Genomic DNA, 27,453 nt, shown 5'->3' with positions numbered 1-27,453 from the left:
TTTCTCACTTATAGTGCTTTCACCTTTCCTGTTTTTTACTGCTTGGGAATTGACATGATATGTAGGCAAATTGTTGAAGCAATTGGGAGTTTTTATTTTGCCAGTAGATAGAACTGTGTTCTTGTTGCTTTTGCTTTTTCATGCAGTTGTTCTGAGATGTCACTTCTCAGCATTTGAATACGTGGAATGAAAGCACTGCAAGGAAGCGATAATCTAGTTAAAATTATTACTGTTGGATCTTAAGATCATAATTATCTGTGCTATGTAGTTCTTAAGTGGTTCTTTATCTTGTTTCTCACTTTTTTGAAGCTAAATAAGGTAAATGACTGTGTTTTTAAATCTGTAAGTGTAGTGGCTGGCAGGGACAAATATCACCAACCAGACTTGTGTCCTGAGATTTTGACAGCTCTCTCACAATGCTTTACAATAGCTGGTGCATGGTGAAAAATAGGTACATATTTCTGGATTTAAACTCATTTTCTATACTGTCTATCAGCATATTGACCATATTTCTCTAGTTTAAGAGGCTACTTCTGTAGGAATCTTGTAGAATATGAAAAACAGCTCTGTTCTCTGTTGTAACTTAAGTCGCAGTCTGTTTAGCAGCAGTAGCTACAGACACTTATCTTCAATTTGAAGCTTGACCTACACTGTTGACTTTTATTTTCTGCCAGTATAGAGACCCTCATTCACATGATTTTCCACATCTTGATCCACATCTCTCCCGTGTATTCTGTCTTTTGTCCTTTCCTCTGTAGAAACAGAATGTATCTTAATTGTTTTAAGTCCCTGCTTTTTTGTTATCATTAATTTGGTAACATGACCTATTCTGTGTCTCTTTAGAATTCTAACATTGTGGAGTTAGCTGGAAAGGCTTTTGTTGGTTTTACTTAATTTGCTACCTTTTGGCATGTGAATTTTTAGCTGTGATACATGCTGAGTGATGGACTTGCCCAGCACTTTCATTACGGTATTCAACAATACCGTAACCATAATTGTTGTCTGCTTGGAAAATGGTAGTTGAACTGAAATGAGTTTGGAAGGTGTTTAAACCTGTGACTTGTGCTGAAAGTATTTGAAGGCTGGAGTTACAGAGCTCGTCTCTGGACAAAAAAAAGTCTTAGTGATTAACTAGGGCTTTCTTCTCACATCAGGAGGGGTTTGGGTTTAGCTTCCAGCATGAATTAACACTTATTAAGTTATTTGGAATTGTCAGGGCTCATGCAGCCCAATGCTTCTTATCCAGCATGCCAAAATAAGCAATCTAAGTCTTTTTTGGGATAAGCAAGAGTATGTCTGAAATTCAGTTCAATTTGTGCAATCAAAATAGTATTTTGGTCACAGTGCTTCATGCTTGTAATAGTCCAGAGCTTTAAATGAGCAAGCAAACATGCATAGTCCATGAAAAGCTATACTATCTTTAGTCTTTCCTCACTATCATCTACTAAATAATTGTCCTTTAAAGAGTAGTTTTCCATAGTTTCTGTGAAGCAGAGCATAAATATCAAGTCTGACAAGTGGTAGTAATGGGGGGGGTGGGGAGGGGAAAGACTAATAGATTAAAAAAAAAATCCTTGTAGTTGGGCATAGAGATACAAGTTGTTCCTAGTGCTGATCATTTTAAACTGATGTTTTTATAGGACCGGTTTATACTGAGCTGTGAGGCTGTCATGGCATCCGACAAATTTGTCATTAAGGTAAGTAGAATGTCAAAGCTTTCATTTAAAAAAATAAAAAGAAGAGAGAAGGGTGTTTGTAGTATTTCTTAGAATGTGTGTAGATTGGCTTTAAAATTTAACAATGAAGAGGAACATCCTTCAGGCTTCTGATCATATTAGCAGCAGCATTTGATATAAGGCAAAATTTAACAGATTCTTCTCTTACTGTAATCTTGTAATCTTTTGTGAACTTCCCCGATAATCTGGGAGTTCCAGGTTTCAGAGGCAGTAATGTTCTTAAACACCAATAACTGGAAAGTATTGGTGATGGTTGGACTTGGATGATCTTCTAGGTCTTTTCCAACCTTGATAATTCTGTGATTCTTTATCACATTTGGCTCTTTGCTTGCGTCTCTTCCTGCCTCTTTTCTGTTCTCAGCCATTAGTTGTGTTAAATGCCTGATAAAATGCTGTTACAATTTATTTTTCAAACAGTTTCTAATGTTATACATTCATCTGAAGAGTAATGCATTTCAGAACATTCTGTAATATACATAGCAGTTATGTTTTTTCTGCCTTAACTGTATCATTTTATGACTAACTTAATTACTGAGTAAAATTGGTGAATGTTTCTCCTTTGGAAAATTTTTTCTACTTATAGTTTGTCTACGTATGTCTGAGGTAGTTTAGATTATGAATGTATTTCTGCATGATTACAGCTATTCTCTTGGAGTTGTTGTTTGTTTGGTTATTTACCTGGGAATTTTTCTTCTTAGAAGACAGACCCTTTACTCAGTGGATAAGCTTGGTGGTGGTTTTTTGGTGGTTTTTATGTTATTTTATGTTATTTATTTTATTTTTGAATGAAGTTACAAAAATATTGCTGACTGATGCTGATCAGGCCGTGGAAGCTGTTGAAATCTTTTAGTCTGTGTAAGGAAGTTGTTAAACAAACAGACCAAACCCTTTATTCTTAAATGCTAAGGAGTAATATCTGTGTTCTTTTCCAAGTAGAAGTTATCTCACTTACTAGGACACTTAAATAGTTTTACTGCTTGAAGTGATTATACAGCTTTACTTGACAGTATTGTCTGTTATTTCAGAGAGCTCCTCAACTGACATACAACTCACTAGTTCTCATTTAATATAGCTATAATACTAGAAGTATCTCTGATTTTGATATTCTGGGTCCACGTGCTATTGGTGTATAGATGGAGTAAAAACAGAAGCTGAGGATGAAGCCATTGTCTTCCTCAGCTGAGATCTCTTGATATCATTAGTATTAATGCACATGCCAAGTTAAACAAGTGGTACAAGTCACAATATCTCTGCTAGATAAAGTGGTGTAAGATTGCTTGTTACTGCCCTCTGTAATTACAGTTTGCTGATCCAGCAGGCTGTATTTTATTCAGTATGGACTCTGGCCTATGTTTGCTAGTTCAGCATCAGAAAATGTATCATTTCCCATTGAACTTGAATTCATAGGTAAGAAAATAATAGATGCAGCTTTTGAGGTACAATTGTATTTGATTCCTGGTAATGTTTAAGAAATAAGCGTTAATTCTTGCATTCACAGAATGTGAATGATTCACTTTGGAAGACTGTTCAACTTTTATGTAGTTTTCTCAGGGAAGATCCTTATGAAGAAGATTCTCCATTAAAGGACAGAGCACAGGGAGAGCATAGAACATACCGTAGTCCTGATTTAAGGTTTCTCATGTTTGATGGGGATTATTTTATGGAATTTGAAAATCTTTTATGCTTTCCTTCTACATTTTCTGCTTTTTTATGTTAGGTAAGTATGCATAATTTAATATCTATTGGTAAAAGACTGGAAATTACAGCTAATTCATCTTTCAAGTCCTGGCTGATCTGAACAAAATTTAAGAAGAAAACACCCATAATGTATTTAATGGCTTTGCTTCTTAATTATCGTGTTAAACGAGATCTGGACCTGCAGTGTTATGGTCAGTTATTTCCAGTAGAGGGAGCAATTGACCTATTTTTGAAAGATGCCTCTGAGCCTTGTTTTATGGGCAATTAAAGGCAAATGAAATAAAATAATTGATGCAGTAAAATCGCTTTAAACCTTAATGCAAACTCTACGGTTAAGCCCTAAACACACATTCTTTAATTGCCAGTTGGATGGATTCCACAGTGTTGTGATGTGCAATAGATAATATTTTGCACAAGTTACTTTGATCAGGCACTTTCAATTTTAAATAACATCGATACTGCATAAAGCACTGGATGGTAAAAATACCCTTAAATCTGGAAAATAAAACATATGAATTTAATTTTATGTGTTGCTAAAATATTTTATTGCTCTTTTGAGAAATAAATCTTAACTTTAGTTGGTGAGGTTTAAAGCAAAATCATGAACTTTATACAGACTTGAAAAGTGATATCACTGGGGCCTTGTCTTAAAACTTTGGCCAAACTAGAAAGAATATTCCTCCAAAATTGTGTAAATAGAATTTCTTCACGTGAAACTGAAAATCTAAATGCAGTAATTTTTATAACTCTAATAGAAAAATCTCATTTGCTGTTTTCTGCAGTTTGTTCATTTGCCAAATGCTGAAGACTTTTTAAGTCATTACCACACTTCAATAGCTCAACTCAAAGGGAAGCTTATTTTACTTTGGTATTTCCTACATTCAGAAATTAAGAGCTCTGTTCTATCTCAGACTTGCAGGTCCTTAGAAGCACATATCTTAGAGCTGGTGTTCTCTGGTCACTCAGCACGTTCTGCAATTGATTTTTCAGCATTGTTCCTTGTTATCAGTTGAAATTATTGTATGCTGGGAGTGGTCCTTCCTACTCTAACTTTTTTTTGCTTACTTTAATTTGAAAGCTCCTTTGCAAAAATTACTTTTTGAACTGGAAGTAAATATGAAAATATTGGATGCAATCAGATAGGAAAATGGCAGTGCAACTGTAATGCATTTTTCCCCTTTATTTTCCTTGTTTATGCACCCATAACTTAATTATCTATAATATTATTAAATCATTAAATTGTTGCATTATAAGCAAACGCATCTTAGTGTCTGTCTTTTAGTTTCCTAAAGGGCTCCACAAAATAAGTATGCATTCCAATTACGCTGATTCTAGGTCTTAAAAATAGGTGGAAAGAAATGGAAAGATGTCTTCTAATCAGAGTACCTGCCAGCATGAACCTAAATTGTTGCACAGGTCATTTTAGGCTTTGCTCACAGACCTGCACAGGATACTCTTGTGTTTGCTCTGGAAGAAGCAAATGGACAATTTACTTGTATGACTTCATTTTTTGTGGCATTTTTGCATTGTTGGTGTTAGTTACTAGCTCGAATATTGTACAGTGATAATGTTTTCTGTATCAGATACATCTACCTGATTCTTAGATTACATCTCAGTAGTTAAACAGATTTAGTTTATGATTTCTGGAAGTATTCACATTTTTGTTAGCTAATATTTCTTTAAATATTTTCTGTATGAGAAAGAAGCATGTTTGCTTCTTGGAAATTGTTTGGAAAGGAAAAAAAGCAGGGAGACGAGCGAGATTTTCAATCTAATTTAATTTTGTGTGTTTCCTTATAAGGAGCAATGGAGAATAAAGTGCTTTTTACTGCTGTATTAAGTCCATATGTAAATGAATACAGTGCTCTCAAGTGGAAAATTAGAAATACTACTTGTGTTTAAAATACTTTTTTCTGTATCTTGTGACTGCTCAGTTACTGGACTGATATTACAGATGCTTTTTTCACATACATAATTTTGAACACTACAGCATAATGTTTTCTGGTTTGAGTTAGGGTTTTTGAGAACACTTTGTTGAAAGTCAACACAGAATTTCTGTTGTTCTTTTCCACACTGCAAAACTAAGACATTTGTGTGTGAAACTGCTGTTAGTGGAGTTATTGCAAATGTTTCAGTACAAATGTGCTAAGACTCAATCGTCAAAGTTGAGACTGAATTTGCAAATGTGTTTTGAATCTCAGAAATACAGTACCAGAGTTGTTCAAACTGATTAAAGGTTATTGAATTGTACAAGTATGTGCCCTTATGCTTGTTTTTTGGGTCTTTAAAATTTGAAGAATAGCTACATTAACTACTTAGTGGTGGTTTTCTAGGGTTGTATGGTCAGATCAACTATAAATACAAGTGACTGCAATCATTACTATCAATTACCATCATACACTTCCCACAGCTGTGATGTTTGTATGTGTTAGTTGCTGTAGGAGCGCATCAAATACAATACCTGTCTAAAAGTGCTTAGTAGTCTTAAAGATAACAAGTAACCTGGGATACAACGTGATTTAAAGCAACAATTAAGAAACAGCAACAAAGGATGGAGACATCTATTTCTCTTTTTTACTGTGCATTTCATTCTCAATTTTGTGGCACCAGATATGCAGTGACTACAGTGATTAGTAAATAAGTTCCAAAAGAAATAAAAGAAAGCTGGGAGGTACAAGGGGAAGAAGAATTAAGTGCACATTCTAATTCTAAACCTCCTGGAATCCATGGAAGTTTCCTTACTGACCTCAGAGGATTAGTTTTCAAGCCTAGGGAACTGATGAGTTGATGAAGAACTGAGACACTGAAGTGTTAACAGAAGGGAAAAGGAATAGGAAGACAGAGGGATAAACTTTGGTGGTGGAAACACTGCTTTCACAGGGATTGCTTTGAAATGGAATAAAAGAATGCTTCAGTTTGGATTACTCTTTGGTGTTGCAAATAAATTAACCTAAATAGTTTTAAAAATACTAATTATTGCAGAGAATGAGGAATTTTGGTAATTATGAGCACTATGCTGCTCTAAAAGTGACAGGATTCTAAATATGCACCATACCCCATGATCTTTATTTTTTCCTGGCATAATTAATACAAAGGTGTCATCTTCATGACACTTTATGCCTTATTTCTGACCAGCAACAACATATTTTTCACCTCCACTGTTCTGCCTTTTGGAGGTACTTGGTGGTACTACCTACATGAGCCCTGAATGCAGCAGGGGAGAAGTAGAAGGAATGGGGAACCAGATTTCAATTTCTTGCAATCCAACACAACAGCAGAGATACTGCATGGGGTCAGTGCACGTTTGTGGGTCTTAGGAGATGCTTCAGCTTGTGCTGTAGGTCAAACTGTAAAATTCTTTAGCTCTTTCTAATGAGTTCATTCTAATGAGTTCAGATTAGGGGGTTAATACTATGGGAGGTAAGAGGATCCCCATTTCTCATAATTCCTCTCTATGGTAGCCAGTAATATCATGTCCAATTTAATATAGCTATGTGGTTTTTACTATTGGTGTTAGTATCATAAAATAGAAAACGTATATATTGTTTCACGTGGCCTCTTTCCTTGGCAATGTAGATGGATTCTAGTATGTGGTTATTTGGTTTTTGAATGTGTTCTGACTAGAGTGTGAAATAAAATGGAGAAGAGAGGCTGACAATGTCTGAATTCTTTCCTTTTGTTTCACCCACTTCCTTAAAAGAAATCTATTTTTGAAAAGCAAAATTGTTGCTTGGTTTCAATTCTCAGATAAAAGCTTAGTTTGTGAATATTTTCTGTACTGCAATACTTCTAATCCAACCATGACTTTGCAGTATATTCCTTGACTCATTAGCCAAGCATTTCCTTAAGTAGTGGCCATAGGACATGGCTCCCTATTTCAGTATTCTGCTGCAGTCATTGTTAAGCATGAGCACTGATGATGCTTGAATATTGTGAAAACCCTTTAAACTGCTGATAAAATGATGACTCATGGTCACCTGATGAAAACAGACACATTACCATGACTCCAAGTGTTTCACTTCCCACACTGGTTCTTCTGAAAGGGATGCAATTATTTTCTAACTGTTGACAGCTGCTCAATTAAAATGTGACATTGTGGTTGGCAAGAACTGTAAGTTCTAGACATCTATTTTAGTAATTTAAGTAACTAAAATTTGTATGAGATGTGAAGAAGTCACTAATGCTATATCAGCAGCGTTACTTGTATATTTTATAATAAGAGTCAGAGAGAAGTAAGGTTGCTGTTTCACGGACTTGAATAGCATTCAACAAGTAAATGAATGAAGGGCAGTGAGGCGTGGTTAATTCTCTTGTAAATGATCAGGATTTCCACTAGTGATTTATTCTTTTCTTAAATTAGTTTCTCTATTTTGACTGGAAGCATTTCTAATTTGAAGTGTTTCAAGGTGCCATGTTTAAAGGAAATATTGAAGTGATTTCAAGATTTAAACTTGTGCTAAAATGGATAATGTTTTGTTTATGTGACCTATGCAGAATTACTCTCATCAATGGATGTAGACTAAGTAAAATTCATGCTTCATGCATAGATTTCTACATAATCTTAAATTATATCTCTATACCTGTTCTTTTTTCTCCATTTATTTTCTAGTTGATTCATTTCAAACTTTGATGATTGTCATGGGGTTATCCCTAGATATAAGTCCATGACAGGGGGGCACAGGCCCCAGGAAAAAGAAAGAAAAGGAGAGACAAAGGAGTGAAGGAAAAAAAAGGAAGGCATTTATGTACAACTTGGCTGGCTCCAAGAGAGTGGGAAAGGCAGAGAGTGAGCAGATTACTTTAACAAAGAGAAAACACAATGAATCATAGAATCCCGAGGTTGGAAAGGACCTACATGATCATCTACTCCAATTGTCCTCCCATTACTGTAGCTACAACAGACCACTAAACCAGATCTCATAGCTCCTCAACTAAACGCCTCTTAAACACTGCCAGGGATGGCAACTCCACCACCTCCCTAGGCAGGCTATTCCTTGCAGAGCCTGCCCGCTCTCTGAGAGAAAAAATTCATTCTTATGTCTAGTCTAAGCCTCTCCTGGTACAACTTGAGGCCATTTCCTCAGGTCCTGTTTGTTGCCTGGGAGAGGAGACCAAGCCCCTCCTCATCACAACCTCCCTTCAGGAAGTTGTAGTTTGTAATGAGGTCTCCCCCTGAGCCTCCTCTTCTCCAGGCAAAACTCCCTGAGCCTCTCCTGATAAGACTTGGCAACTGTATAGTGACAATAACATAAAGATGGTAATAAACATCCAAAAGGTTATTTACAGGAAAAACTCACCCATATGGAAGCCTTCAGTCTGCTGGAAACACTGAGACAATCTCCACCAAGGAGCAATCTCCAAGAGATGCTGCCTTAGTGGTGGTCAGCCCTTAAATGGGGTCTAGAGGAGATGGAGTCAAGCTCCACCCCTTCCAGGAGCACAGCTAAATTACTCTCACCTGTGCTCCCACTGCTGACCCAATACTCGCTTCAGCTGATTAATCAGAGGTTCAGGCTGTGATTACCAATTTCCCATACAGCAACGATCTGAGGAGGAATGGGAATTTAACTTGAATGTAACCAATCAAACAAAATGAGAGAGAGAGTACCCAAAGTACAAGTCAAAACACGACAGTGTGAGGGAAGCACGTGCTTTTCTCCGTGGCGAGCTGAGCCGGCAGAGGCTGAGAGCAGCTGGGATCTGGTCCTAAACACAGTACATTTAGTGAGACCTACATGAAAGATAACTTTTTTTGCTTACTACAGAACATTTATCATTAGTTGTGAAATTTTTACTTGGGGAAGTGGGAAGAAAACAGTGTACTTAGATCACGTGCTGACAATTTGGAACCAAATCTTAAACTGCAGTGATTTGAGTGCTGTAAGACGATCATGTTGCTGTGTACACTTCACTAGGGAAGTTCATTTATGAAACCTGAAGACAGAGTGGTGTTCATTTTAGTTTTTGTATTTTTCTTGTTTTTGTTACACGTTTAATTGAGGCTTCTATTATTTTAGCTATCTGTACTTTTTTATAGACAGATCCTCTTACATGAAAATCCTGAATCTCCAAGCTTTAGCATAACCAAGATTTTATTACTTTCTCCTTGTGACTTCCATGCATATCTGAAAGAGTATTCAAGTGAAGAGTCACTATACATATATTGCATTCCACATTTGATGGAGAATAGTTAGTTGTTGTTCTTGGGAGAGAGTGAGAAAAAGAATGGGCGGAAGAGAAATGGACATGGCATTGCTGTTTTCCATATAATAAAATATGACACAGCCCCACAGGACATTTTCTTGTCATTTTCATATTGATTATGACTAAGATCTGTGAATGCACTTCAAGAACCCTATCCTCTTTTTGGTATAAAACCCTGTGAAGTAACAAAACTGAGCTAATCTCTAACCCTCTTTGGAAGGCTCTGTTTAGTTTCCAGACAGTAGTAAGGTGTCTAGCATATCTGGACACTACTTGGTTGATGTAACAATAGTTTATATAAGATACAGTTAAATGCAACCTTTCAAATTCAAGCCAATATTATCAGATTTTAAACAGACGTTTTTTGTTGGTTTCTTTTTTTTCAATGAATGTACCAGTGATTTAATAGCAGTCATAATTAACCAAGTATACATGATTAGTGATCTATTCTGCTTTTTTTATCATTCAGATAAAGACTGATAGAAGTGTATAGCCTAGAACATAAACTATTTGCTGAACTTAAGAGCTGGGAAAGAGCTATGTCCTCAGCCATTAAAGAGCATCTGTTCAATGCCAAGACTTTGACATTTAATAGGGTCATGGAGTGTATAAACTTTTCCTTCTTTATTTTTACTTTTCCTGCACTACAATAACATATTGCCTTGCTGTAATATGCCAATCTTTATTAGTGGATAGGAAGCTTACAAAGAGATATTCCATGTGTAGTAATGGGTGGTTGAGGCTCAGTTCTTATTTTTCTGGGTATTGTATTGTCATGTAGTTGCAGTCTGTGTCTCAAAATTTACAGTTTAGATGGTAGGAGTAAGTCCAACAAGTGTAATGTTGAATGTAAAGCCCACCATTTAAACAAGCAAAAACAAACAAAACCACAAAACCATATTCTTGTCTCCAGTACGTATCTGGTAATAAGTGCAGTATAATATAAAATAGACTGATTAGCTGTGATTGGTGATTAAGTCATCACTGACTCACATGGGCATTCAGAAGAACTTGGAATGACAGAACAAAAAACTGTTTAATATCTCTCTTAAGAAAGCTGTTAGTATTTCTCAGTAGTTATTTGAGATAATGAAGATTTACACGGATATTTGCATGCAAATACTGAGTAGTATATTGTCAAACAGTCTGTTGTAGAGGAAAAATTGTGGATGTAGTGGTTGCACAAAGGCATACAGGAAGCTATTGCAGGTTGAGATCCAACCTGTTTAAGCAGTAGCAAGTTAGTGGGAGCAAATAAATTCTTCATACTTTTCAAACAATGAACATATTAATAGGTATTTGGAGAGGTTGGTGAGATTGATGAGAGAGATTTTTTTAATAAATAAATGGTGGTTGTTGGTTGCAGGTGCCTTCTTAATAATATTATATTACTGGGAATAATGGGAGGAAATTTTTTTATTTAGGAATTTATTTATCTCCCAAATAATAAATCCTCACAATTGTTTGAGGGAAGTGGCAAACTCATAAGAGTGCACCATTTGGCAATAGACTGAACCCTTCCTCTTCCCAGCCCCACCCTTTTACTCAGGCTGTAGATTTTTATGGTGAAGAAGACATGTATGGAAGGAGTCTAGGATGTAACAATAGAGACACTCTCACTATAACCAAAAAGTATTTCAATTCTGTGCATTTGTTGTGTTGTATAGCAACAGAAAACTGAACAACTACTAAAACGTTCCCAGGTGTGTGTCCCAGTGAGTGAGGAGAGCAACTCAGGGACAAAGTTTCAGTTGTATAAATGTTGTTGAATAGCAGAGGTGTGTGCTTAACTTTGAAAATTGCAGATTAACTACAGGATATAAGAATGTAAACGCGATAATGTAGAATTGATATTGAACAGATAATGGGATTGGAACAGTTAAAGATCGGTAACAGAATGACAGTGCAGGGGAGAGAGGATTTGTAGGCTTTTGATGCTGCCTTCAAGGGAGAAAGAAAAGAAAGGAAAGCTCAGGTAATGCTGGGACTGAGTGGCACTCTGTGGGCGCTGAAGACAAGCTTTGATAACGTTCGTGACGTGAAATGCTGCCGCAGCGCTACGTGCGCTGCATTGGGGCAGCGCTTCAGCACCAGGCCGGCCCCGGACAGCGCCTCCCCGCAGCGCCCACAGTGCTACTCTGTTCGTCCGTGATATAGAAGATTATTTTCTCATCTAACTTTAATACAGAGATTTTTAAAGGTGATGCTATTTCAAAGAAAATTGTTTTCCCAGCACACAGTAAAAAATTATTCAAATGGTGAATAAACATGTGGAAGTCTTAACAGGAATTTTTTTCTTCACTGTCTTCCTATGTGTACAAATAAACACTAGAAGAAGGAAGAAAAGGGAAAAAAAAATGCATATAGAAGGATAAGGATTCCAACCGAAGCAACAGCTTTACAAAAAATATTTCAGTACATTTCCATGTACTATAAATGTGTTGTAATACTTACAGCTGTAATTTAATGCATCTTATGTAGTAAGAGGATACAAGCAAAGCTATCGGTGTTGTTTTCTAATGATTGGACACAATAATTTTGTTATTTTTAAAATTTTCCTAATTTTTGTTCCCCTTTTCTTTCTTTCTTTCTTTCTTTCTTTCTTTCTTTCTTTCTTTCTTTCTTTCTTTCTTTCTTTCTTTCTTTCTTTCTTTCTCTTCTTCTCTCCTTCTCTCCTTCTCTCCTTCTCTCTCTCTTTCTCTCTTTTTTTCTAAACAATGTGAAGGGAACAAAGAATAGCTTCCTTCTGTGAAATATAATCCCTCTGTTTACTTTTGGGAAAGCGTCATGTGATTTTTTTAATCAGTAAACATGTGGATATTTGCATGTTTTAATGCTCATTTTGAGAAGTTTAAATCTCAGCACTTGTAGTATTGGTTAACTGGCATTCATTTTAATATAATAGGTTATTTCATGCTGCTTCTCTTTATATTCATGGTTGTGATACTGAAATTATAAGACCACACACAGGCAGTAAAGTCTCTCACCACTTAAGCGTGTAAACAGTCTGGCTTTTTACAAAGTGGAAAAATATTTCTTGTGTGCTATTTTAACATGATCAGCATGTTAAGGCTCAATGTGCAACTGTGTCAACATTTCTTTGGCTGTAGCCATTAATTCTGTAGCCTCTTGATAATATGTAAAATGTGAAACTGGTTTGTTTACTGTTGGGATTTGTCAGCAATTACTGTCTGCATTGAGCTTAACTCTTTCAAATAGGTAATAGATCAAAGAAGATTTTTTTAGAATTATCATTCTAGTTTTATTAAAACTAGGGATTTCTTGCTTTTGTTTTTCAGCTGCCTTTACTCTCTTTAAAAATATGCTAGTCATTCATTTCATGAATGTTTTTCTCATATAAGTTGGTAAGCACAGTTAAAATGCATTACATAGGAACCTGTAACTTCAATTTGTATAAAATTTAGCTGCAGAGACAGGGACACAGATTTCTTTCAGGCCTCACTTATGTGTAGACCTGATGTGGCTTCGCCTCAGGTAGGGTTTTGTTTTGTTTTGCTTTTTGTATTTAACATGTTTTCGTTATTATTATTTCCACTGTGAACTGCAAGTGCTGTGTTCATATGTTTAATATCATCAAACCACCTTATCATCTTTATCACAAAAGGTTGTGAAGACTGCAAGTTAAAGCATGAGAGCAAATAAAGAAATAGAGTAGTTTAAGCAGTTTGAGTGAAGAAACAGAGATGGACTGTTAGGAGAGCCTGTGCAAGGAGCAGAATATAAAGAGTGCATGTGAACACTGCAGCAGGGATGTGAAGGCAGTGTCAAGCTGGAAGCTGAACTTTGAAAGATGTAATGGAGAGAAGATGGGGAGCAGAGTCTACTGTTCTCTCCTTTGTTTTCCACAGTATGGAGAAGGAAGGGTAAAACAGGGATTAGTAGTGGCTCAATAGTGAGATGAGAATTAAGGATTACAAAAGAGATCCAATTTCTTTGCTAGGCAGAAGTCTGCTTTTACCAGCTTGCAACAGCGAAGAGATTGGGAATGTGTAGACATTAGAAAGTGGGAGATGCTGGGAGGCAATCACCTGCTTTATCATCTGTGCTGGGCTTTGCAGCCTGGAAAGAAAAGCTGGTGTCCTTGAAGTCAAAGTCGTAAAATGTTTTTTCTTTCTCTAGTACTAACCTTAGGAAAGAACGTTGGTCTATTGTAGGTTAATTGTATAGGTTCAGCATATTGTCAGTATGGTCAATTTTACTTAATCAGCTTTTTGCCTTTCCCTGTTGTGGTCATGTGTGATTTTTTTATTTTTTTATTTATTTTTTTCCTCTGAAAGATGCTCGGATAATAAAAGTGTAGGTTATAAATTTTCCTCTGAGTTGTTTTTTCTGAAGCATCACATAAAATGATGATCTGTGAAAGCTTATTCATCAACCGACAAACAAGTTGTTTTTTTTTTGCTAGTTGTACATATTCACCTATTCATGACTTATTGTACAGATTCAAAGAGATGACTTTCGCGTGGCTGTTATTTGTTAATTTTTAGGTGAATAATCTGAGATAATCTTCGCTCTAATGAAGGATTGTTAAGGGTGAACTGAAAACCTTTAAACCCTGCAAGATTTGGAGCATCTAGCACTTCTATTGTGTGGTAATCATTAATATTAATGATTGTAAATATTTCCACGCCCTGGCTTCTAATGTTCTCTTTGATGTTAATTACTTAGCAGTAGATGTCAGACACAAAGGATGGATTTATGCCAACGGAATACGTCCTTTTCATTTAACTGTATTCCTTAGCTACGTAGTTCTATCAGTTAGTCAATAACACCCATTTTTGCTGTGTTAACTATATACAAATGTTTGTCTTGCTGTGCTTTTTCTTAAAGCACTGTGTAGATCTTTGTTACTGAATTCAAGCAAAAAGGAATACAGTGCTGTACTTCAGTGGCTCTATTTCAGATACATTAAGGCAGTATTCCTTGCTTTCTCCTGCTAATGTGACAGAGGTGAAATGGGCTGTATGTTTGCATGTTCCTCTCTTTGTTGTACTCAGCATTCCTGACACCCAGGAACTGTAATCTGCCACAAGCAGTCACCTCCTTCTTGAATTAACAAAGCTAGTTGTGAGTCTACTGCACTGTCTCATTTTTAATCTGAAAAAGTGAGCTCATGCTTTCTAAGGAGTAATACCCTCTAAAAGTGTGAGGTTGTTTTTTCCCCCTCTATCATGTTGAAAAAACACTTTTTTGTTTTTCAAACTTTGCAAAAGCATACGCTTTCCTTTGTTAGCCCTTTAAATAGCTGCAGACACATACAGCTAAAAACTTTGCCGTAACAGTGTGGCTTAGCAGATGCTGTTGGAGATCCTGAGCTGGTGTTTGTCCTCTTGTTTTCGCTCTCATGATTTTCACGCTTAGTACATACTGTGTAATAGCTGTAGCATTTTTAACTTTCAAACTGTATTCTATTAGTTGCATCAGTCTTCTGTTGACTGGCGGGCATTGCCTAGAAGCAGAAATGTTTTGCAGTGCACAAAGAGGACTTTCCATCTTGTCAGCCTGTCTTTTTCAACTTTGTGGGTTTCCAATAACATGGGTACAGGTGAATATTGTAAGGAAGAAAAGAAACTTTCTGGCCTGTAACGTGATCTGTCTGCTGGAAGAATGCTTCATAGATCTGTTTATCTATCCCACAGAGAGCAAAACCTTTATACAGGAAGCTACTGTTGCACTGCTTTTCTTCCAGAGGAGAAACTTACCCCCCTCAAATGATCTTGAAATTTCATGGCTGAATGTCCTGAGCAAAATACGAGTGAATTTATATTGTTGAAGCAGATTGCAAAGCCTAAAGATGTTGGTATTGCATGTTTTCTCAAATTTTTATTTATCTTCTTTGAATATTTAACAAAAACTTAAGAACACAAAACTTTTAGAGGATCTGGGGTTGTTGTTTTTAACATAATGGCAAGGTTAATGATCTCAATGGATGATTTTTTTTTTTCTGAAGAACAACAAATAATTGTGAAGTGCATCTGTAAGCCTTTCCTATGTCTGTGCATTAATGTTCCAATAGCAGTGTTTGATGTTGTCTTTTTAAGTCCATTCATTTCCACTGCTGGTACTATTGATAGTGTGGTTGCTGAGGTGGATTTTTCACAACTGTCACTAATAACTAATAGAAATGTTTCTTTAAGTAGTTGTGGCCATGATTACATATGGAAATCTGGTAAAAGTGATTGTGAAAAAAGGTAACTAAACACAACACACCAATGTAAAGACTGTTGTTCCTGGTCTGTAGAACTACTCCTAGTCTGAATAAAAGTGCTACGGGTAGACACAGTTGATGAAAATCGATTCTTGGCATATTTTATTCTGAAACCTTCAGTACTTTCATGAAATACTGAGCTGTAGAGGATAGCTGCTTTCAATAGCCTTTATATCCTGTAAACATTGAGTGTGTTTGTTAAAAGTTCCTGGAAAGCAGACATAAATTTAAGAAAATAAATCTTGCAATGCTAAAGCTTCCATGGGGAAAAAAAAAAGTTGTACAGGTTACATTTCTTTTATACTTTTTTAAACATTTCTTGTTTCTATGCTTCCTTTGAAATAAAAACTTTCCCAGGTGGTCATTGAAGGGTGTTAAATGTGACCACTAATATTAAGTAAGCATTTAAGTTCATAGCCTGTGTCAGGATTCCTTATTTGGGTACTGGGTTCGTTGCAGAGGGACTTAAATTTTTTTACCACTATCTTTACACTACTAAATGAATGTAAGTTGATGGTAAGATTATCTGTAAGGTCAGAGTGAAACTTAAAACTTGATGGACAAAGTATACTTACTGAGGCTGGAGCTAGAAATAAACAGACAAAGAAAAGTATATGGCCATACTGATAGTTATAAATTAAGTGTCAGGGTTTCAAATCTGGGAAAGTATCATCAGAATTTATAAAGTTCAACTTAAATAGTCCATTCTCCTCACTTCAGACATCTGTTACTGGTTATTGTTTGAATGACCACCATGTACATTATACAAAAAGGAATGTGTTTTTTGTAAGATCTCTGCTAATGTGGTAGATAAAATCCCAGTGCTTGATAGCAGTGCCAAAGGGCAAAGAGGTGCTGAACAATATTCCTCATCTTTACCATAACTTTCCTTCCTGGAAAAAACAGGCTTTGACAGTGGGAAAATGAAGACAGAGATAAGGAGAGGTGGAAAGAAGCTTGGGAACTGAGAGTGACATAGACCAGAACTGTAGTTCAGCAAGCAGAGGAAAAAGTCTTCTCTTACAGCGATGCACTAACATTATTTTGTTGTTGTCGTGTTGGTGATTAAAAATTTGAGTTATACGTCCTTGATATAGTAATAAATTAAAAAGACTAGAAAGTTAAGGAACAGTTTTTGTTGGGATGTAATGTAACCAGGGTCTGTTTTTTACAGTTCTGGCAAGTAATCATTGACTTGTTAAGAAAAATGCACTCTTCTTATTAATGCAAAATGCTGTATTGCTCTCAATTTGTAAGATTTTTTTAAACTCTGAAAGCATTTTATAGAGGGGCAACCTGGGTGAGTGAAGCAGAATTAATCTGAGGGAAAAGAATGAGGAGGAAGCATTGGCAGAGCATGATTCTATGTGCATAATTGGGCAGAGTACAAAGAAACACGTACAGCACTTTGTTGATTGCTTAAATGTTGTTTAAAAAAAACTGCAACTTTTGAAGCAAGCAAACACTGAAAACTATTTTTCCGATTTTGTTATGTTCTCAGATGTAAAAAAAAAAAAAAGAAAACACCACAACAGTGGGTCTTGATATAGTTGGATATGTTCGTTATTTTGTACTTTGCACTGGAGTAAGTACACAAAAAGCCCACTTTTAGTATTAAACTTAAGCAGAGCTTATTCTTTGCGAACTGCCACAGCTTCTTGCATTAGATAGTGCCTCCTGTTATAGGACTGGTAACTCTGTCAGGTCAGTGCCTAACTTGTGTTGGCAGATTAGTGCAAACTCCATTAAGGTAGAATTAATGGATGTATGCATTCGTGTCGTGCTTTGGGTAAAAAGTCAGGACACCCACTGTAAAGAGAGACTTCCCATCACAGCCTGCTGGCTTCTTTACAGGGACCAGTGAGTGCAAAGACCAGAGAAATCTGGTTGTTGTAACCCCTTTAGATTCCATAAAAGTGATTGGCAAAGTGCTTCAAGTGAGCTTCAAAAAAAAAAGAAACAAGTCTTTCCTGGATTACCTGGCTAAAGGATAAAGGGAGAGATGGAGTGAAACAGGGAACTCTGGGGCATCCCTGTTTGTAAACAAGAAGGGAGCTGAATAGCAAAGGATTACAATGAAGTGCTGCAAAAAATAATCTCACAGTATTTAGTGGCTGTACTATAAAACAACAGATGAATGTGATGTGTGTTTGAGTGAGGGAGAGGAACTCCAAGCATATGTGTGTGGCTGCTGAACAACCTGTCACCACACGGGAAAATATTAAAGTATACAGTGTTCTCTGAAAGCATCAGCTTAATTCAGTGTGGCATTTTGTAAAGCAAAAATATTTTTGGGAAATATTAGGAACAGAGTGAAGAAAACAGAAGTAATACCATCATCAAGCTGTGATACAAATTGCAGGCCTATTTTTTATCACTGTGTTTATAGTTCTTCTTAGTGGAGCTGAGGGAATTACTGGAAGGTGGGGAACTTCTTCCGTGTAAGAAATGATGTAATCCTATTCAGCATGGAAAACAAACAGTTGGAGGTGAGTGGGTGGGGAGTAATGTCAGCTTATTAAATCGTGGATGGCGGGAAGAGATGACTAAGAAGGGACCATTACTTTGAGGGCACTAAGTTAAACCAACAGGATCATTTTGAAATGAAGTAGAATATGCAGTTCTTTGTGCATGTGAGATTGGGTTGTTGTCCTGCCTGCAGTTTTACATGTCGGTCTGACAAATTCTGTAAGTTATCACCGGTGACTACTAAGTACAGATACAGCCTATGGGTTGGAAAACCCTGGAGCCTCACATCCAAGGTGCTGAACATTCAACAAGGCTAATGAGGAAAGGTTTCATTATTTGTTCTCTCTTTTCAATGTGTAGGCATAAACTATCCAGTACACAGTTCACTGTGACCTTTTGGATTGACACAGTAACACTTTTTATGTAACAAAAATGTACATTTTGTTACAAAAAGAAATCAACACTGTTTATCAATTTAAGTGATTTTAATGTTTTCCACATGTGTTAGGATTACTGGTAATTAACACTGGAACTCAGCATTTATAAACATAATTGTGGGAATATTTCCCGAATATTTCCAATTAGTAACATAATCCATGGGTTTGAAGAGGAGAGGAGAGGAGAGGAGAGGAGAGAACGAGAGAGCAGGAAGGAGGAAGGAGAGAGAAGAGGAGAGAGAGAGAGAGAAGAGAGGGACGGAGAGGAAGGAGGAAGAGAGGAGAGGAGAGGAGAGGGAGGAGGAAGGAGAGGAGGAGAGAGGAGAGGAGACGTAGAGAGGAGAGGGAGAGAGAGGAGGAGAGAGAGAGGAAGGGAGGAGAGGAGAGGAGAGGCGGCGAGACGAGCCGAGAGAGTGAAGGAGGGGAGACGGGTGCGGAGGAGGAGCGGGAGGGACAGAGAGACAGGAGAGAGAAAAGGGAAGGGAAAGGCGGAAAGGCAGGGGGGCGATGACCCCATGCAGGCGGAGAAGAGAGGGATGGAGCGGGAAGAGTGAGAGGAGGGCAGAGGAGAGGAGAGCGAGAGGAGAGGAGAGGAGGAGAGGAGAAGGGCAGGAAGAAGGAGAGGCCAGAGTGAAGAGAGCAGTCGACACGCGGAGTCGCGCGAGCGAGAACAAATGAGGAGAGGAGAGGGACAAGAAATGGCAGCGAGAGGGGGAAGAGAAGGGAGGAGGAGAGGAGGGGCGAGAGGACAAAGAGAAAAGATGAGAAAAGGAAGAGCGAAAGGAGAGGAGGGAAAAGGAGGGAGCAGATAAAGGCAGAGGAAAAAAGGGAGGAAGGATCGAGGGAAGGAAAGGAAAGGAAAAGAGAAAGGAAAGCGAAAGGAAAGGCAAAGGAAGGACCAAGGTATAGAAAGGAAGGAAAAGGGAAAGGTAAAGGAGGAAAGAAGGCAAATGGAAAGGAAAGGTCGCAACACAGAAAAGAAGAGAAAGGAAAGAAAAGAAAAGAAAAGAAAAGAAAAGAAAAGAAAAGAAAAGAAAAGAAAAGAAAAGAAAAGAAAAGAAAAGAAAAGAAAAGAAAGGAGGAAAAGCTTTGAAACTTATTTTCTAAAGTGCATTCCTAAATACCAGCTGATATTGTAGGTACTGGTCATACTTTTAACACTGTTGGAGTTATGTCCTTTTCCTTCCTTGAGACAACATCTTTTTTGAGCTCAGTGTAACAGAAATTCTGAAAATAAATGAATCCTTCTACCTTTCTTTTTTCTTCTCTCTGCTTTAAAAATAGACTTCTCTGAAATCCTGGGAGCATGTTGGTTCTGTTGCACTTCACAGTAGGTGAAAATGAGCAATGTGTTACCCAGATTGTCTGCACATTGTATTGAAATCAGCATATTCTCTTGGCTTTCCATTATGTAATTGCCTGCATGTGAATAAAGTACCTATCAATGTGCTTAGTGTGACAAAGAATTGGAGAAACAAACAAAACTAGTTACAGGTTAATCTATAATTGCACCGAGTTCTGAGTTTGTTTATTTCTGTGGTAGTTCAGTATTTTTTTTCTGTAAAAATCTTTCCCAGTGAGCTCAAATAATCATTTCACCTGGTGAAGAGTCACAAGTAGATTAATTAATATTTTACAAACCTTTTAGTTATAACTGTTAGGTGCACCCCCAATGTTGGTCTGAGCAACTGAGTTTTAGATAGAAGAATATTTGCAGTAATGACTGTCATTGTTTTTTGTGTTTGTCTTTTTATTGTTACAAGTTGATGCACTTGCTGGATGTACATAAATACTGATTATTTTTATCTTCTATTTAATGTTCTGTGCTCATGCCTTCATTATTGGTCAGTGATGTTCAGTGCCTCCTGAAGGCCTAGTGGAACAGCACAGATGTACTTCTTCAGCTGCAATCTGATTTAAGTTACGATATGGTCATCTGCCACCCACTTTTCATTGCCCTGCTCTGTTCTCAGAGGTTGCCATTTCTTCTGTATGCTAGGAATGAGATGTTATTTCTATCAAAAGGTTCTGATTTAGTTTAGTAGTTTTAATATGCCTTTTAAAATGAATATATCAGAACTAGAGTGGCTAGGGATCAGTTATGCCTGCAGAGTAGAGGAGCAGAATCACCTCCCTAAACCTACTCCTCAAGCTTTTCCATCACCTCCCTGGGCAGTTTATGCCAATGCCTCACTGCTCTTTTCCCTGATATCCAACCTGAACCGACCCTGAGACCTTGGGAAGAGATGAGGTTCAGGCAGTGTGGGCAAGGACATACAGATGGGGTAGTGGCTGCCCCAGCTGGAGCCTGAGCAGCCTTTTCCTGGCAGCACATCTGCCTTGGTACCAGTGGGACACCTCACTGCTTGTTCCTGCTTGTTATGAGCACTTCAGTGTTCTACTGTGCTCTCCTCCTTTTTTTTACTTCATTTATGTTTTACTTATGCTCAAAATCTATGTATTATACGATCTGTACAATGGCAAACAAAAGCTCTTCTTTTTCCAGTGTGCTCAAAACTAATAATAACAATAATAAATAAAAAAATGCCACCCCATATTGCTTCGTAGCTGGTAATGCCTTGTGATTTTTTTTTTTTCTGATCTGTTTATATTTTGAGATTCCTTGTATTCTCTATCCATTTGATTCTGCTTTTTCAGGAGTAAGGTGTGGAGCATTTCTTGTTTAATGTTTTGGACATCTATTGAACTTCCTTCTCTTTTATGTTGACAAAATATGCTACCACTTAATTTTATCCAAAGGAACTATCTTTTATCATATGCCATTCTCACTTCTTATTACTTGCGTTATTTCTGAAAAAGCCTTTATGCAGTTCTGATGCTTTCCTGGCTTAGCTTTATTTGAAGAGAAATTAGTTAAAAATGTGAAGTTAAAAGATACTTCATTTACGCACTTGGAACATTTAAACCACTTAAGCAGATTTAACAATACTAAGAAATCCTTTTCGTTTGGTTTGCTGGTCTGTTTTGCAAATAAAATATACTTCTGCTTTATGTATTTGTCTTAAAGCCTGAGCATGTGTAATCAATGGATCTTTAATCTGTTATTTTGGCATCAAGAGTTAACATCTGCAAATATTTTATATTGAAACATGGGCTGCAGATGTTTGGTTTTCTGTTGCCTCCTGCTTCCCCTTTAAGTAGCTGCATGCTGCGGTAGGTAACATCTTCACGAGAGGGAGGAAAGGAAGTAAATTTTAGTGCAGGTGAGACCTTGTCTCTTAGTATAAAGAAGAATCAGAAGCTTAGTAAAATAATTGCAAAGTTAGGGAACGTGGAATGATTTCCTGCTCGGGACCTGCCCTCGCTTCCCTATTCTGTTTTTGTGCGAGGGAAGTCAGCCCAACCCTGCAGCTGTGGTACAAAGAACTCAAGAAATATCTTAGTGGATGCATCATGTGCTTAGGAATTGCTTCTCTCTTTATCTTAATTCTGTGCATGTTACCTTACCAAACAAATACTGGATTTTTTTTTAATCTCTTCTTCATTTTACAATAATTTTGTAAATAGTGTTTTGCATGGTATCCAATGGCTGGATTTATTTCCCCTCACATCGTTTACATCAAAAGTTTTCAGGGTGGTGCCTTTTTCTTTAATTTTTATTGCACTTGATTTTCTTGTCATGACTGGAATATGCAGAAACAAGAAATAGCGTGGCGCGTTACTAAGCTCCTTAGCTGTTCTGCATGGCGGGTTTTTTCATTTACTTAACAAATGCATCACCAACTTGCCACTTTGTAATTGAAAATATTTTCTTATACATCACAATTTGGCTTGTTAATTAAAATGCAGTATGGAGCGTGTATATGTGGAAGAGCTGTGAAAATTATTTACAAGCTCAAAATCTGAAATGGCTGCATAGGGTTTTTTGTTTTTTAAAATTGCTGGCTTATAATACTTAGAAAATAATATGCTCTCTGCTGCTCATGATGTCTTGTTTGTTGGAGTCTTTATCTTTAGACAACTCTGTTGTTTCTTAGTAGGATTTTAATGAGAAAGCCTTTTAATATATTATGAAACTCTTATCATTCCTTTTTTTTTAAAAAAAAACCAACCCAATACTAGACCTGTGATGGTTAGAAAAAGTAAATTTGAAATTGAATGTAGTTGCTATGGTAGAAGTTGATAGTGAACTGGGTACTTCTCTCATCTACAGTGCTGTGAAATCAGAGGGAATGGGTTGCTGTTATCAGATCTCAGTGCTTAATATGATGATACCTACTACTCTGGTATCTGATCACCATTAGAAAGTGAATGAATGAATATGCAAAGCTGTTTCTATAGGATGCTTGTTAGTTTCTTTATCTTTTCACAAGTAAGAAACTAAATTGCAGCATTGGCTTCCTGGAACTGCAACGGTTGTCCCGAATTCCAGTACTGTACTTCAGGGACAAGGTTATTCTTGTTGCGCCAATCTTATGTTGTCAGTACTTTAGGAGGAGAGGTAAAGTAGCTTTAATCTTTATCTACACCCATTTACCAGAGATTAAGTGATACACAGACATGTCATCCCGTGTCACCCTATTGGTGTGTCCAATACCTAAGCAATGTCCTTACTGTTGACAACTGGAAAATAATGTAATGGAGATAAATTCTCTCATATTCCCTCCCAGTAAAGCTAACTGCCATAAATGCAGGTTGCTGTGGAGATTAGTATTTCGTTGTGACCTGCTCTTTAAAATTTTAAGCACACCATAGTATTTATAATATTTTACAACATAGGTATGAAAGCAGCATGTTGGAATCTCAAATTACCTTTCTATTACCTTGAACAAATACCATGCTTCTAGTTCTGCTTTTCGGATCAGTTCTGACACAGGCAGGGAATGGTCTACGTCCTATCAAAACAACGTTGAGTTTGCACTGTTACTTGGATAGTTTACCTGCAGCAAAAAATTGCACTTTGCAATTGTTTGAGCTCCAGCTACATGACTCCATTCAATATGCAGTCTACAAAACCTCCTACAGAACTGGGGCCAGACCAGCATAGATTGACAGTGTAAATTAAGCTTAATTCCCTCATGCAATTTAGGCTTCTTTTTCAACGTTGTACCTGATAGAGCAGTTCTCCAAGACCAGTTCAGTTGTTTAGATTAAGTAATGACTACTTAGCCTGGCTGTGGGTGATGAACTGAAGGGCTCTGTTTGCACTGAAGTATTCTTGAGTTACTAAAAGACATGTACATGTTTTAGAGTGGCAGATATTTAGGGTGTTCTTAAAGGAGTTGTCTTGGTTGATTTAATCTACTCATTTGGGTGGATCTCTCATAATTACGCATGTTAACAAGAGTGTGTTAATGCTTAATTTGAGAATCTCTGTTATAATACACAGCTTCATCAGATTTGAAACTATTTAGATTTCTTTACATTTTCCTGGGGGTTGAATCATCAACGTGTCTTTCTTGTTGTCATGGTTTTATGATTTTTGATATCAGTATTTCACATCATAACATCATGTAGAGCTCTGGGAGTTAAAGACTTAATGCTCCAGTTCTGTGAACTGCTGATTTTCCAGGTTTCTGCTTCTCAGTAGAGAAGAACTGTATACCCCACAGGACCTTTTGTTTCCATTCAGAGGGAAAGATACAACTGTTGACAAGTCATGAGATGTCCCTGTTCCTTTCTGCAACATGTGCTCCCTGGCAGTCTCACCTTCACAGAGTATGGCTTTTGGTTTTTGGACACATACTCTGTCATTTTATTTGATTTACTAGCTTCAATTCCAATTATATTGTATTAAATGCTGTTACCTTGCATTCCAATATCTTATTTAGTAAATTAACTTTCCTCCTCAGATCACTGCCACTGTTTTGTTTTTAGCCCCATCCCTCTACCATTTCCCCCTTTCCTGGGCTGTGGGTCTGTGCCTCAGCCATTAGTCACAGAACCAGGTCAAAGCAGCCTGTAAACCACTGACACTTGTTTTCACTTTTTTCTCATCATTTCTTACAGTTGGTGGTCTGTCTATCCACATCTTCTGAGAGTTTCACATCCTGCTTTGACATGGAATTCTTGTGTGCTCAGTCTGCTCTTCCCAAAAGTTTGTCCTAAAGGCCTGTTCACTGTTTGCACCTCTCTGGTGGGATGGAATCATAGAATGAAGGTTGGAAAAGATGTCTAAGATCATCTAGTTTAGTTGTCAGCCCATCAGTGGGTATACAAACCCCTGAATGTTCAGTACTCCTGTAGCTCTCTGGAGTTTTTAAGTTGTTTCTTCTTTCCACTAAAACACTAATGCATTGGTCCTTAGTCTTGATCTCACGCTCCCTTTCTACTGTTGCAGAGTGATCCTGTAGATTTTGGAAGCAGTGTATAGATAAGATCTAGGTGTCAGCTCTTCCCTCTAATCCACTGCTAACACCAGCAGCCATTAGTCAAAACTTCTGAATACTCTAGTAAATAGAGTTCTGTTTAAGGTTTTCAGAGGGCAGTCTGGTTTCTTGCTTGATGCTCATTAGTCTGCAGTATATGGCCTAAATACTGTAACATTTTCCACAACCTAGCAGAGCTCAATTCCCCGGGCACAAATTTCTATTTGCTCTTCCAGTTGTGCAGATCTTCAACCTTTTTAATGGTTCAAGATCTGTAGTCCCATTTTGCAAGCTGTTCAAGCAGCTGTGGATCCACCAATAAAACAGTGAACGGCTCAGCTTTGAGGATGTTTTGTGTTACGACTCATCTGTTCAGAGACATACATTATGTCAGAGCAAACAAAAACCTACAAGCTTTGCAAATTTTTAGGAATAACCGGTCCTAATTTAGAGATGAGAAAAGGTCAAAAGAAGATGATTTTTTTTTTCCTTTTCCTCCATTTTAATTCTTAAATCTTGACCATTCTGGAGAACAAGTTTGGATTGTGAACTCCTCGAATTAATTACAGGTGACCCTGTAATTAATCTCATGATGGTAAAGCCAGGCCATGGTAACCTGTTGTTGTCATGTTGTCATGTTACACTAAGATATATTTATAAATGAATATGTATTTTTTGTGTGTAATAGCACATAAACACTGTGCTGTATCCTTACTTATTTTTTTTTTCCCTATTGCTCTAGAAGAGAAAAAGAATGAAAATTTTGAAACTAATTTATGGTAATATGTAAACAAAAGGAAAAGCCATTTTCTTTGGAGTCAGAAAGATGAAGTAGGAAAATAAACTTGCTTCTAAAAAGCCTGGAAAAACTGAAGGGTAGCATTCATGTGTTGTTATAATGTATTCGGCATGATGTATGTAGACCAATACAAAATATTTTTATACTTACTGTTGTAGATTTTTGAACTGATATAATTGAACTTGGAACGTCTGTTGATTTTGGAAAAACTGGAGAAAGAATGAAATGTATTAGAAGTATTTTTCTGATTCTTAGGAGATATTTCCCTCATACCTATGATTTATTTTCACCATTTCTCTTAGCTGTGCTTTTGTATCCTGGAGGCTGATGGCGCCTTGCAGCAATTCTGCCTTTAGTCGCCCTTTCCAGCATTGTGATAGTTTTGGGCGCCCATCAGGAGTTAGTCTTAAAAATAAACAGGCAAAGAAACAAGCCCCGAAAAACAAATGATAGACATGATCTGAATATGAGATTCAGTTATCACTGTAACTCAATACCACAACTTTCTGGAAAGGCAAAAGGGAATTTAAAAGGATTAGAAACATTAGAGTTCTTATTTGCTTAGCCTGGAAAACTGGAAGTTTTGCAGTATAGGGCATTCTTCTCTCCCAGTGGAACTCAGATATATGCTTTAAAGTCCTGTAATTAAAATTTAATTATAAACAAAGCAAAGCTTATCAGGAAAGCTATTACTGATTGGTGTGCAGTAAGAACACCATAGCAAACTCCTTAAGCTTTTGGGACCACAAAATAACCAAAGTACACTTTGTTTTTAACTGGGCATCCATTAATCCTGACTCTACTGCTCCCATCTGCATAATAATCACAGAACAGGGAAATGCTAATCTGCCTCTTGGGAAGCCAGCTCTCTGTTTCTGCCTTGGTCAGTGATGCAGCAAATTTGGAATGATGTAACTGAATATAAAATGACTGGATTTATCCCCAGCCTCCCAAATATTTTTGTTTGTAAGGCCTGTTTTAAGGCTGCTTGAAGCAATGCAGTTTCAACAAATGAGAGCACAATACAGGGGCTGCCTTATTCAGAAGATGTTTTATCTGCTAGTGATCCATCTAATATTGGATTATCCTTGGCCAAGGTTTCAGCAGGTTATGAGGTTATTTTCCTTGATGGAGTTACCACTTTGCTCTGGTATTCTTTCAGTTTACATCATAGGTTATCTTTTCAGTTTGCAACATCTATGAAGTGCTTGATTTTTTTTATAAACACTTTGATTCCAGAAGATATGTTCAGAATTGGGTGGCATTACTGTATAATAATATACTGACAACATTCAGAGATAATTTAAAACACTCTGCTTAGCAATGCTTGAATGTTATTAGACTGTTATGTTATTAGACCGTTATGGTGACTACAGTATAACACTGAGGTTTTCAAGTTTTAGAATCATGGAAGATACCAAATTGGCACATCTGGTTTTGTATTTAATTGTTCAGTAAAATGTCGTTGTAGTGATTATTGACATAAACGTTTCCCGTCAAATCGGGGTGTCAGGTCTCAGTTTTGACAATTGCATCTCACATTTATTTTCAG

At 37.0% G+C, this 27,453-nt stretch overlaps 1 protein-coding gene across 1 annotated transcript in view; it reads left to right on the top strand.

The window, feature by feature from the left end:
* Positions 1 to 27,453, top strand: part of SLX4IP (SLX4 interacting protein) — a 70,660-nt gene that overhangs the window by 2,341 nt on the left and 40,866 nt on the right. The window contains 1 exon segment of the mRNA XM_015857073.2: positions 1,641 to 1,697. Within this exon segment, the coding sequence (XP_015712559.1) occupies positions 1,671 to 1,697 (27 nt within the window). The 5' untranslated portion in view covers positions 1,641 to 1,670.

This window comes from Coturnix japonica, chromosome 3 (assembly GCF_001577835.2).
Source record: "Coturnix japonica isolate 7356 chromosome 3, Coturnix japonica 2.1, whole genome shotgun sequence".
Taxonomy (NCBI): Eukaryota; Metazoa; Chordata; class Aves; order Galliformes; family Phasianidae; genus Coturnix; species Coturnix japonica.
The sequence above is the reverse complement of the archived record's forward strand: the minus strand, read 5'-3'. Positions and strand labels throughout refer to the sequence as shown.